Source organism: Notolepis coatsorum, assembly GCF_963971535.1.
Source record: "Notolepis coatsorum genome assembly, chromosome: 12".
Classification (NCBI taxonomy): domain Eukaryota; kingdom Metazoa; phylum Chordata; class Actinopteri; order Aulopiformes; family Paralepididae; genus Notolepis; species Notolepis coatsorum.
Genome location: NC_140176.1, coordinates 9,226,384 through 9,240,926, shown reverse-complemented (window position 1 = coordinate 9,240,926; position 14,543 = coordinate 9,226,384). Strand labels below are relative to the sequence as shown.

General features: G+C 44.1%; 1 protein-coding gene across 1 annotated transcript; it reads right to left on the bottom strand.

Annotated features, from left to right (window-relative positions):
* Nucleotides 1-3,282: 3,282 nt before the first annotated feature.
* On the bottom strand, nucleotides 3,283-13,676 carry LOC311237600 (uncharacterized protein; the record flags this gene model as incomplete). The annotated part of the gene is given in 5 exon segments (XM_084325541.1): nucleotides 3,283-4,060; nucleotides 6,972-7,196; nucleotides 11,779-12,168; nucleotides 12,170-12,388; nucleotides 13,630-13,676. Coding segments are annotated over 5 exon segments (1,659 nt in total).
* Nucleotides 13,677-14,543: the final 867 nt, after the last annotated feature.

The window sequence follows — 14,543 nt, the reverse complement described above, 5'->3', positions numbered from 1 at the left end:
AGGAGCTGCAGATTTTGACTATGGGCGTAGGCAGTAATGAAGTCAGCTTTCTTGACTGCTGATTGACAATTCCATAGGCCTCCCTGTACTGTGACAGGTGTATTAGTGGCTGTAGGAGGGTAGGATAGATTAGCCGGGTTGCTAGCAAACTGCCGTGGGTGGGTTGAGTCTGTTCTGGGGGAGCAGATTGTGGATATGAGACACATTGTGGTGTCAAGAGTGGCAGGGAGGAAGTAGAGGAATAGCAGAGTGGGAGGGAAAGGGAGATTTTTCAGAGTGGAGTGTAAGATAGGATTATGATGTACTTAGCACTGGGTGGATCCCTGGATCCCTCTTCAGAGAACTCCAGGAAAACTCCTCTTTGTCCCTCTTCGTTTCTCGACGCTTCGCTGACGCTAAGCCAGCAGGCCTTTAAATCCCTATCACTAATTAGTGCTTTCTAACACCTGGCCCTTAATGGGTCACTTAAGGAAACAAAATGGCCGCTTTAAACACGCCCCTTAATCAAGTCAGCTGGTCAAGTCAGCAATCAAGTCTCAGTTTAAAGATATTACTAAATTACTTAAAATGTCTTAATCAAGTCAGCTGGTCAAGTCAGCAATCAAGTCTCAGTTTAAAGATATTACTAAATTACTTAAAATGTCTTACCCTGATGCAGTGTAAGTCTCTCAGTGAATGAGCTGTCCTTCCACAACAGAATGTAGTACAGAGTGATTCCAGGAGAGGCTGAGGTTCTGCTTTTAAGCAGTGACAGGGCTCTGAGATCACACTCAGTACACAAGTGCTGTCTTTAAGCAGGAAGCAGCTTTTAATGGGGCACTTAAGGAAACAAAATGGCCGCTTTAAACACGCCCCTTAATCAAGTCAGCTGGTCAAGTCAGCAATCAAGTCTCAGTTTAAAGATATTACTAAATGACTTAAAATGTCTTACCCTGATGCAGTGTAAGTCTCTCAGTGAATGAGCTGTCCTTCCACAACAGAATGTAGTACAGAGATGTAAACAAGACGAAAGTCTTTCTCTGGTCTGCATCCCCTTAACAATTGTATGTATTGAGCTGTACTGTACTGTACCCATTCTGCAATCTGTTAATAAATCAATCAATCAATCAATGCTAGGCCTCTACTGTCTGAAGACACTTTGATGAACATTGTTGCTCAGCTGATAGAGTTGTGCCCTTCCTGATGGCTTGTCGTACAGAACTTGTAAGTCGCTTTGGATAAAAGCGTCAGCTAAATGACTAAATGTAAATGTAAATGTAAATGAAGAGCACCTCTTTGCATCCTAAGCTGGATTTGAAAGGCATATTGTCATATTTCAAACCAGCCACGCCACTCTGTACTCTTGTAATGTGAGTACAACCCTTGCTTTTTTTTTTTTTTTTTTAATATATTTTTATTTCATTTTTTGGAAGAAAAGGCAGGACATACAATGCACATACAATGCACATAAAACATAAATTTAAATTATTTGCCAATTACATGCATTGGCTTGCCCCTTGCCTCATTTAAAATAAAAAACTCCTACCCCCTAACCCAGTGGTTCTCAAACTGTGGTACGCGTACCACTAGTGGTACTGCTGGTGGTACTTGAAAACATTTACAAAAAAGCAAAAAAAAAAAAAAAAAAAATACTATTTTTTTTTATATAATTTTTTAAACATAACATCAAATTAGACACACAGGCATTAACAGTAAACATCCAGTAAAAATTTTTTTTGCAGTCAGGCCACTGAACTTAGAAGCAGGCCAGGCCAGTGTTTCTGGTTGCGGTGGCGCAATAGTTAGATAACCTAAGTGGGGAACAACCAGGAGATCACTGTGACAGAGAGTAATGCAGTCTAAACAGTCATAAATCTTTAATTCAACTTCAGCCCTGATCATAACCATTTATTTTTAGATTTTTTGTAATGTCAGATAAAAAATCTGACATTACAAAAAATCCATCAAAATCTGTGTTGCTGCTAATCATTGACACATGCCTAGCCTGTAACAATCCCCCCCAGAAAAATGTACTTTGCATTTGATATATTGAAAATATTTTACTTTGTGTTTTTTTTAACAATAATTTGTGATGCCATCACACAAACTGGCATTTAAAGGGTAAACATTAAAAAATGTATTAAATATGTGTTTTCTTTTCTTTTTTACAATAATTTGTGATGCCCATCACAAACACTGGCATTTAAAGGGTAACAATTAAAAAATTCCTGCACCAGAATGCAAGAAATGAAGTTTTTGTAACAAAATAATTGTGTGTGTGTGTGTGTGTGTGTGTGTGTGTGTGTGTGTGTGTGTGTGTGTGTGTGTGTGTGTGTGTGTGTGTGTGTGTGTGTGTGTGTGTGTGAGAGAGAGAGAATTAAGTACATTTGCTGAAATACAGTTGTTCTTAATTTTCTCACTTGCTATGTGAGAATGTTAGTTATTATGTTCTCAATGCCCCTTGCATTGTATGAGTTGTGTGGAAGCGTTTGCTAGTTCTAGTGCTATCCCTTTGTACATTGTGGCTGTGTCTGACAAAAGTTAACAATACATAATGGTATTAGGAATACATTTGCCTCCTGCGTGAACTGCGCATATCTGAATAGACTGTATTTTAACGCCGGTCATATGGTGGTACTTGGAGAGCCAGCTACGTTCTTAGGTGGTACTTGGTGTAAAAAGTTTGAGAACCACTCTAACCCCTGCACCAACCACCGTTGACAAAAAATAAATAAAATAATAATAATAATAATAATAATAATAATAATAATAATAATAATAATAATAATAATAATAATAATAATAATAATAATAATAATAATAATAATAATAATAATAATAATAATAATAATAATAACAACAACAACAACAACAACAACAACAACAACAACAACAACAACAACAACAACAACAACAACAACAACAATAACAATAATAATAATAATAATAATAATAATAATAATAATAATAATAATAATAATAATAATAATAATAATAATAATAGTAACCCCCCCCCCAACCCACCCCGTCATTTTCTTGGTCTTTGTTGACATTTTTGTTCAATTAATTTTCTTCTCAGGCCTATAACCCTTGCTTTTTCTCATCATCTGTGCTTATGAAAAACCCTCTTTCCACATTTTCCTGGCTTTGAAAGTCATAATGCTGAATCTCAAACCATTTTAGCCATTAGAGAAGTCTGTATCACTGCAGGGTATGTGCCCCCTATTGTTTCTCAAAGCTTGTGTCGGTGAAAAGATTGTCTCCAGGCAAACCAGGCCGCCTCTATCCCTTCTACAACGGCGCTCAGGTTCCGGGTTCCTCTGATTGGCCACAACGCCCACGTAACCCTACGCTAGCCTGCCCCCTTCCTGCCGCGCCGCGCTCGCCAGCTTCCGCAAGCGCCAAGCTTCCCAACGGGAGTAAAGTCCGTAGCAATCCGAAGTGACATTGACCACCAGACTCTTGCCGGCCCCAGTTGGGTTTGAGGCGGTACCATCCCTGGTAGAGTCCTCTCCAGCCCAGGTAGCCCACAGCGCCCCCTATCTGCTGGGAGGGGAACTGCGGAAAGTGGGCAAGCCGACAGAGCAGAAGGAATGTCCACATAGCCAGCAGGAAAGCACAGAGGAGGAAGACGAGACGTAGGGGGCTTCCCGGGGCCTTCCGCAGGGGCCGCCCTTGGGCCAGATAAGGCCCAAAAACAGACAACTCCTCGACTAGTAAGAGACAGCATAAGCAGAGGATGAGGATGTCCTGGGAGACCTCGTAGCCACGCCACATCATGCCTGCTCTGAGGCACGAGGCCTTGGTCTGGCCCTCGTGGAGGAGCAGCAGGGACTGTCCCGCAGCGGCGGACCCCGGGATGGAGCCCCCGTCCTGGGCCACGGGTTCATAGCAGGTCCCGGCGGCGTTCTCCAGCGCGACCAGCAGACGTCGACAGCCCCACAGCAGGAGCCCCGCGGCCCCCAGCCGAGAGAGGTGGCGGAGGGAGAGACGGAGGGAGCGACGGGCAGAGAAGGAGAAGAGGAGGATGAAGGAGCCCGCGAAGATGCAGGTCCAACCCCAGGCCGACACGAGGAACTTTCTGGGAGGGAGTTTTAGAACAGTTCATGTTACGTGGATAATACGATAAAACAATACAGGACTTGGTTGAACAGTTAATTAAGTATTTTACTGGTCCCTGAATTATTACACAACGGGCTGCAGACCCCTATCTGATAAGATCTTGTCTCACGGACCCCTATCTGATAAGATCTTTGTTGTTAGATAAGATATGATTAAGTCCAGAATTCTATAGCTGAGATACCAGTGTAGAAAATCAAATCTATGATTCAATCTATGATTCAAATACTCTCATTGTCCGAACTTCTAAATTCTGGTGACCCCCTTAAACCCTCTCAAGGATTCCTGAGTGTCCGTGGAATGCAGTTTGAGAACCACTAGGCTTACACCCACCACTTTATCTGCTAAGTAATAATACCTGTCACCACTGGGCTTACAAATCAAATCAAATCAAATTTATTTGTAAGGCCCGACAACACACGCTAATGTCCCCATGGGCCGGACACGTCTTCTTTAAACAAGTCAAGAAGAAACATCACAATAAATCAATAACAAAACAAAAACACCATAAAGTCCAACAAATTTAAAATAAATTAAATAAATGCAACACTCCCAGACATACCCCACACGAAGGTCCCCCTACACATTTCTATTTTAGAATCCAGTAGCCATGGTGACACATCATGGGAACGATCATATCTCAAAAGTCTAATCTCATACATGTGAGATTGTACACCTGAAAGAGGCATAATTTCACTTTAAAGGAACACGCCAACATTTTGCGAAATTAGCTTATCGTCTTCTCCAGAGAGAGACAAGAAGATATGCCAGTTTCCTCTCTGTGCGTTCAGTAGAAAGCTATCTGGCTGCACGTTAGCCTAGCTTAGCACAATGAGGGAGAGGTGTTTGTTGGACAATTCCTAGGCTAACCGGCCATATCCGCTTCCATTCATTGTGCTAAGCTAGGCTAACGTGCAGCCGTGTTCCTTTAATAGGAATTTCAGCAGACCTCCATCTAAGTGCATCTATGTATAATAATAATACTAATAATGGCTTGAATTTATATAACGCCTTTTACATACCCAAGGTGCTTTACAATAAAAAGGGGGAGGGGTGACCACTGTCGTCCACCATCATCACCATTCCTCCCAGGTGTCCGGCTCCTTACTTCCCTCCATTTTGTGTCACTATCATACTTGTGAATTGTAAACACACTACTGCTGTGCAGATTTCAAGAAAGCAGACAATTCTGAGTCAAAGCAACGCATTTGTTTTTGGTATTTGATGCGTCTTTACAGATTTATTACCTTTGAAAAATAAAAGCAGATGTGGCACATTTGTGGTTTAAGTTAAGTTTAAGAGTATGAAATGTTTGGGGAGTGGTAGCTGTGTGAAATAAGTGAGTATCCATCGTGTATTATTTTGGTTGTTCTCTCTGAATCAGCTGAGTTCACCCCATAGGGATTGATGCGAGCAGCCTGTGCTAATCAGTCTAATCAACAGTCAGAGGCCAGCCTCCTACAGGTGTGGGACATTATTCATTTTTTTTATCCACTTTTTCTCCCATTTTCCATATTTTCTCCCATCCCAATTTCGTATCATCCAATTCAACCCTCCCCTGTCACGAACGCTGTTTCTTGCCTCCCACAAGCCGGATGCAATGTGGACTAAGTCATACATAGCACAAGTCCCCTCCGGTACTTGAGGTAACAGCAGTCGCATCTTTTCACCTGCGCAGCTCGATCTCTCAGTGGCGAGGAGTAACGCGTGGGAGGCTCACGCTGCCCCCGACACTTCCTGATTCTACTGCGCAGGCGCACCAACCGACCTGTAGGAGTCGCTGTCCACAACGCCCGATCCCCACCCATCAGTTTCCCACCCCCTAATACGGCCAATGTGTATTAGCTAAACTGAAAGCAATGTGGAGCGCTGGGCTCGAACAGGCAAGCCCAGCGTCTCCGTCATTCGTGGCGAGCGCCTTGCCCACTACGCCACGTAGCCGCCTGTGTGGGACATTATTCATTAGGGATTTAAGTGTAGTTTTTCCAAGCGCCAGCGACCGACTAAGACAGACAAAGACGTGGAGTTTTCCTGCTGGAGTTTTCCGAGGAGGCAACCGAGTGCATTTGAGTATCTACTGCTTCTTACTTTCCCTCCTCCAGTAGGCCACTCTTGTATCTGCATTTTCTGGTCTTGCCTTGTTAGCTTGTCAACTATACTATCCTAGTCCGCTAGCTTCCAGGCTTACCCGGCTAGCCCGACCTACTGGTTTTAGCTCTTTAGTTAAACCTTCAATTGGCTTCATACACGTAGCCTTTAGCAGTTGATCCATAGCACTTTTTATCTTCATTTTTTCCCGGTCTACCACCGCCACCGTCACCTAGGTAAGCATGTCTCCTTGTTCTCTCTGTGCCTCTCTGCTAGAAAGGTTAACTCTGGTAGAGAGTCATGTCCTTGAACTTGAGTCAGGAAAACAGCCAGCTTTAGAAGTCTTGGCCATTTCAGGCTTTTCTAAGGAACCTCAAGCGAGGTCTTCTAGTCTGGAGAGTCCCATACATAATGCTCAGGACATGGCCTTTGCGCCCGATACGGGGCGGCAGTGTAACCGCTCTGTCTCGGTCTTGACACTTTCTCCGCAACCTGATCTTACACGTGTTGTGGGTTCCGGTCCCAGCACGCAGCGGTCTCCTCTGAAACCCTGTCTACCTGTCCTTGTGATTGGCGACTCCATCACCCGGCATATTAAGCTAGGCAAGCCAGCCGAGATTAAATGTTTAACAAATGTTCTATCACAATTCACTATCCATATAAGAATAGGTCCTGATACAAATGCCTGCAGTAGAATCAGAAACTAAGATCAAAACAGGCATGGATGTCTTACCAAAAACTAAGGGCAAAACAGGCATGGATGTCTTACCAAGAGTATTTCTCACCTGTATAGGTAGTGGTGCTCGTTAGCGAAGATGCTGTACTTGGACACCCCGAGGCTCAGCAGGGGTCCGAACAGAATCACCCCGGACAGTACCAGGTGGAAATGGTCCCTGACCAGGCCGCTCCCCAGCACCCGAGCCAGCAGGTCGGTGACGAACACCAGAACACACGTTAACGTTCTGACGACCGGGGCAATGTACTTTCTGACGACCGGGGCAATGTACTTTCTGACGACATTTGTGTAATGTGAAAAAAAATTATAAAAAAAATTATAAAAAAAATAATTAAATAAATAAAATAAAAATAAAATGAAACAAGAGAAAAAAAAATACTTAAAGGAATGATGATGTCGACCAGATTCTGCAGCAGCCTGGTGATGACTATCCTAACCAAGTTGCTGTCCAGACGACACGTTAACTTTCTGACGACCAGGGCAATGTATAAATATAAATATAAATCACATATATATGGTGTGATTTTATTCTTTACATCCATGTTGTTTGTTGTTGTTTTTAGTTTTGATCTCGTCTTAGGTCTTCAATGTGTACTTTCCTTTTTCTCTCCCTAATCCTTGGGTTGTTTTTTGTAGTTTCACGTAGTCAGTCTCATAACATTATGCTTAATCTTTTCTCTTCTTTCAACTATAGCTTTTTCGTAAGCAGTCTCGCTAAAAGGTTTCCCCTCGTTACTTTAGTTCCTCCAGGTTTCTTTCTTCTTCTTCTTCTTCCGTCTGTCTTGCTGGTCCAACCCACGGTGTCCCTCTCATAGTCTGGTCATGTCCGCTCTTGCTGCTCTGTGCCGTGAGGGACGTGAAGGCTCTCTGGACCCATCAGAGGCCCTTTGTACTATCTCTGACCGGCCTGCCCTGGAACACATGGTTTACTAATACTGCCCCTTTACAACCCCTGACACACCCTGACACACGCATTACCTGTTTATAGATTTGTATAGGTTTTTACTACCGGGCAGTCCGGTAGAGAGAGAGAGAGAGAGAGGAAGAACGGGAGACAGAGCGGGGGGAAGACATTCGGCAAATGACGCTGGGTCCGGGAATCGAACCTGGGTCGGCCGCATCGCGACGCAGCGTGTTACATGGTTCACCACTTGGGCGCCCGACGCACGCATACCTACACACACACACACACACACACACACACACACACACACACACACACACACACACACACACACACACACACACACACACACACACACACACACACACACACACACAAAGGCACACACCCATGCATGCATATCCACACACACACACTTCAAAGACCCCGCCCCTTTATAGTCCAGTTGGTAGCGGGCAAATACTGCGGCATGGTCATGCTGGACCTACAAAATTAAGGCCTTCGACACTGTCAATCACACCATTCTGATTGACAAGCTAAAAGCAATTGGTTTTGATAGTCTATCAGTGAGCTGGATACAATCCTACCTGGAGGGGAGGGAACAGATGGTGGAAGTAAACGGTACCCTATCCCCCCCCCTCACAGTGAGCTGTGGTGTTCCACAAGGAAGCATACTAGGACCGCTACTATTCCTAATTTATGCAAATGACATGTCGTCAGCTTGTGACTGCAACTTGTTCCTGTGTGCGGACGACTCAGCCCTGCTGGTCTCTGACAAGAACAAGTTACAGGTTGAAAAAGCCCTCAGCTCGGAACTAGGCAAAATCTGCATATGGCTCGCTGATAACAAACTATCATTACACATGGGCAAAACAGAGTCCATTCTCTTCGGTTCAAATAACAAACTCAGCAAGACCGACGGCTTCTCGGTTACAGTAGGTGACAATATTATCACAAGGAAAGATGAAATTACCTACCTGGGTTCCATCCTAGAGGCTAATCTTTCCTGTGACAAAATGGCATCCAATGTAATAAAAAAAGTCAACCAATGAACGCGTTTCTTGTACCGGATCTCCTCACTGGTAAACAAGAATACCCTGAAGACTCTGGCAGGAGCACTCATTCAAGGGTACTACGACTATGCTTGCACCTCATGGTACCAAAGCACCTCAAAGGCACTAAAAAACAAATTACAAACATCTCAAAACAAGCTAGTCAGACTACTACTTGACCTTACTCCTAGAACCCACCTCACCCCTGCCCACTTTGACAACCTAGGATGGCTTAGAGTAGACGACAGAGTACAGCAACTTGCAATGGGCCTGGTCTACAAGATACACTATGCGACCAAGGTACCCATGTACATGTCAAAATACTTCCCAAAGGTCAGTGAATACCACGATCACAACACCAGAGGGAGCTCCACAAATCATGTAAAACCCAGATTCGGCTCAAACAAGGGACTAAACACTTTTCGCAATTATGCCACATCAATGTGGAACGCCCTACCTAAAGCTGTAAAGGAATGTGAATCACTACCCACTTTAAAAAACACTCTCAAAAAACACCTACGTGAGACTGCAATTCGAAACTGGCCCCTACAAATGTCCTAACCTAGTTGTACAGTAAATGACCAAGTAAGGCTTTGTCAGTATTCCAATGTACAGTGTAAAATGTGTGTGTGTCCCCTACCCTGATTTATGTACCCGTTTGGTGTGATTTTATTCTTTACATCCATGTTGTTTGTTGTTGTTTTTTGTTTTGATCTCGTCTTATTAGGTCTTCAATGTGTACTTTCCTTTTTAGAGCGGTTTTGAAGGTGGGTAGGGACTTGAAATATGTAAAGAAAGAGATACAGATGACTCCCCATTCAAATAGATAGGGCTCATTCAAAGAGATAGGGCTTATTCAAAGAGATAGGGCTCATTCAAAGAGATAGGGCTCATCTTTTCACCTGAACAGCGCAATCTTTCAGTGGCGAGGAGTAACGCGTGGGAGGCTCACGCTGCCCCCGATACTTCCTGATTCTGTTGTACAGGCGCACCAACCGACCTGTAGGAGTCGCTGTCCACAATGTCCAATCCCCACCCACCGGCTTTCCCACCCCCTAATACTGCCAATTGTGTTAGTATGAACGACCGGCCAAGCCGGTAGCAACGCCGAAAGCTGGGCTCGATACCAGCATCTCCTGCGTTAGTGGCGAGCGCCTTGCCCACTGCGCCACTCAGCCACCCTATATTCGTATATCTTGTATGTCATAAATGTCTGGATGTAACAGTACTGTCTGTTTATCTGTATGTCGTGTATGTCATAAATGTTATGAATCGAAAATGGGGGACCCTGATGTAAACGAGACGAAATTCTTTCTCTGGTCTGCATCCCCTTAACAATTGTGTGTATTGAGCCGTACTGTATTGTACCCATTCTGCAATCTGTTAATATAATTTTTAATCAATCAATCAAACGGGTAAATTACTGACAACACAGGTTAATCTGGACAATCTTGTGATTTAAAAATGCCTTTCTTTCCCCAGCTTCCATGTGTGCGCCATCCAGTGTTTTTTGCCATAGAGTTCTTAGTTACCATGGCAACAACTCCCCGGGTGATTTGATTCCCAGCCTTTTGGCAGAGATCATGATTCATTTAAAACTCCAAGATGCAGTAAATTATAATTGTACTCAACATGAAATTACATCACATTTAATTATTTGGTTGTACATCACATGGTTGAATAAATCGACAATTTAGTATTTTTTATTGTAATGAGTTCCATATAGCCCAGTAGATGGGTGCAATATTTTAGGGAACCGTGCACTTTATGATAAAATCATGAAATTTGGCACACTGTTAGAATATGCCCTAAGAAAGATTTTTACCTATAGGGCCATTGCAGATTTGTCCCCTGGTAACCATAGCAACCATTTAAAAAAAATTGCCACCACCTGCTGTTATTATTACATTGTTACTCAGCTGAAAAAGTTGTGCCCTTCCTGCTGACTTGTCGTACAGAACTTGTAAGTCGCTTTGGATGAAAGTGTCAGCTAAATTACTAAATGTAAATGTCTTTTTTACCAGTAAATCAGGTTCTAGACCACCTAGGATCTTGATTCTGGTGGCTGATCCCACATTTACAAGGATTAGGAATCCAGTGGTATCATTTAGAAATGTTAGAACATGCTAGAAACTACCTAACTACATACATCTGGCATTCACCACACAGTAAAAACATTAAATATTAGCATCATTGTAGGTAATTAGTATGCATAATGTGTTACATATTTTACCTTAGACACACATCCCACAAACACATAGTCAAGACACACTACCTCCCAGTCAGACACATAGTATAGACACACATCCCCTTCTGCACCCCCTTAACAATTGTATGTATTGAGCTGTACTGTACTGTACCCATTCTGCAATCTGTTAATAAACTTTTCAATCAATCAATCAATCAATCAATGCTAGGCCTCTACTGTCTGAAGAGCACCTCTTTGCATCCTAAACTGGATTTGAAAGGCATATTGTCATATTTCAAACCAGCCACGTCACTCTGTACTCTTGTAATGTGAGTACAACCCTTGCTTTTTCTCATCATCTGTGCTTATGAAAAACCCTCTTTCCACATTTTCCTGGCTTTGAAAGTCATAATGCTGAATCTCAAACCATTTTAGCCATTAGAGAAGTCTGTATCACTGCAGGGTATGTGCCCCCTATTGTTTCTCAAAGCTTGTGTCGGTGAAAAGATTGTCTCCAGGCAAACCAGGCCGCCTCTATCCCTTCTACAGCGGCGCTCAGGTTCCGGGTTCCTCTGATTGGCCACAACGCCCACGTAACCCTACGCTAGCCTGCCCCCTTCCTGCCGTGCCGCGCTCGCCAGCTTCCGCAAGCGCCAAGCTTCCCAACGGGAGTAAAGTCCGTAGCAATCCGAAGTGACATTGACCACCAGACTCTTGCCGGCCCCAGTTGGGTTTGAGGCGGTACCATCCCTGGTAGAGTCCTCTCCAGCCCAGGTAGCCCACAGCGCCCCCTATCTGCTGGGAGGGGAACTGCGGAAAGTGGGCAAGCCGACAGAGCAGAAGGAATGTCCACATAGCCAGCAGGAAAGCACAGAGGAGGAAGACGAGACGTAGGGGGCTTCCCGGGGCCTTCCGCAGGGGCCGCCCTTGGGCCAGATAAGGCCCAAAAACAGACAACTCCTCGACTAGTAAGAGACAGCATAAGCAGAGGATGAGGATGTCCTGGGAGACCTCGTAGCCACGCCACATCATGCCTGCTCTGAGGCACGAGGCCTTGGTCTGGCCCTCGTGGAGGAGCAGCAGGGACTGTCCCACAGCGGATGGAGGCCCCGTCCTGGGCCACGGGTTCATAGCAGGTCCCGGCGGCATTCTCCAGCGCGACCAGCAGACGTCGACAGCCCCACAGCAGGAGCCCCGCGGCCCCCAGCCGAGAGAGGTGGCGGAGGGAGAGACGGAGGGAGTGACGGGCGGAGAAGGAGAGGAGGAGGATGAAGGAGCACGTGAAGATGCAGGTCCAACCCCAGGCCGACACGAGGAACTTTCTGGGAGGGAGTTTTAGAACAGTGAATGTTACGTGGATAATATGATAAAACAATACAGGACTTGGTTGAACAGTTAATTAAGTATTTAACTGGTCCCTGGATTATTACACAACAGGCTGCAGACCCCTATCTGATGAGAACTTGTCTCACGGACCCCTATCTGATAAGATCTTGTCTCACGGACCCCTATCTGATAAGATCTTTGTTGTTAGATAAGATATTATTAAGTCCAGAATTCTATAGCTGAGATACCAGTGTAGAAAATCAAATCTATGATTCAATCTATGATTCAAATACTCTCATTGTCCGAACTTCTAAATTCTGGTGACCCCCTTAAACCCTCTCAAGGATTCCTGAGTGTCCGTGGAATGCAGTTTGAGAACCACTAGGCTTACACCCACCACTTTATCTGCTAAGTAATAATACCTGTCACCACTGGGCTTACACCCACCACTTTATCTGCTAAATAATAATACCTGTCACCACTGGGCTTACACCCACCACTTTATCTGCTAAGTAATAATACCTGTCACCACTGGGCTTACACCCACCACTTTATCTGCTAAGTAATAATACCTGTCACCACTGGGCTTACAAATCAAATCAAATTATTTGTAAGGCCCGACAACACACGCTAATGTCCCCATGGGCCGGACACGTCTTCTTTAAACAAGTCAAGAAGAAACATCACAATAAATCAATAACAAAACAAAAACACCATAAAGTGCAACAAATTTAAAATAAATTAAATAAATGCAACACTCCCAGACATACCCCACGCGAAGGTCCCCCTACAAATGTCTATTTTAGAATCCAGTAGCCATGGTGACACATCATGGGAACCATCATATCTCAAAAGTCTAATCTCATACATGTGAGATTGTACACCTGAAAGAGGCATAATTTCACTTTAAAGGAACACGCCAACATTTTGCGAAATTAGCTTATCGTCTTCTCCAGAGAGAGACAAGAAGATATGCCAGTTTCCTCTCTGTGCGTTCAGTAGAAAGCTATCTGGCTGCACGTTAGCCTAGCTTAGCACAATGAGGGAGAGGTGTTTGTTGGACAATGCCTAGGCTAACCGGCCATATCCGCTTCCATTCATTGTGCTAAGCTTAAGGTGCAGCCGTGTTCCTTTAATAGGAATTTCAGCAGACCTCCATCTAAGTGCATCTATGTATAATAATACAAATAATGGCTTGAATTTATATAGCGCCTTTCACATACCCAAGGTGCTTTACAATAAAAAGGGGGAGGGGTGACCACTGTCGTCCACCATCATCACCATTCCTCCCAGGTGTCAGGCTCCTTACTTCCCTCCATTTTGTGTCACTATGTGACACAAAACACACTACTGCTGTGCAGATTTCAAGAAAGCAGACAATTCTGAGTCAAAGGAACGCATTTGTTTTTGGTATTTGATGCGTCTTTACAGATTTATTACCTTTGAAAAATAAAAGCAGATGTGGCACATTTGTGGTTTAAGTTTAAGTGTATCTTTGGCTTGCATGGAATGTTTGGGGAGTGGTAGCTGTGTGAAATAAGTGAGTATCCATCGTGTATTATTTTGGTTGTTCTCTCTGAATCAGCTGAGTTCACCCCATAGGGATTGATGCGAGCAGCCTGTGCTAATCAGTCTAATCAACAGTCAGAGGCCAGCCTCCTACAGGTGTGGGACATTATTCATTAGGGATTTAAGTGTAGTTTTTCCAAGCGCCAGCGACCGACTAAGACAGACAAAGACGTGGAGTTTTCCTGCTGGAGTTTTCCGAGGAGGCAACCGAGTGCATTTGGATGGCTTAGAGTAGACGACAGAGTACAGAAACTTGCAATGGGCCTGGTCTACAAGATACACTACACGACCAAGGTACCCATGTACATGTCAAAATACTTCCCAAAGGTCAGTGAATACCACGATCACAATACCAGAGGGAGCTCCACAAATCATGTTAAACCCAGATTCGGCTCAAACAAGGGACTAAACACGTTTCGCAATTATGCCACATCAATGTGGAACGCCCTACCCAAAGCTGTAAAGGAATGTGAATCACTACCCACTTTCAAAAACACTCTCAAAAAACACCTACGGGAGACTGCAATTCGAAACTGGCCCCTGTAAATGTCCTAACACAACCCCCTCCAATGTACAGTAAGT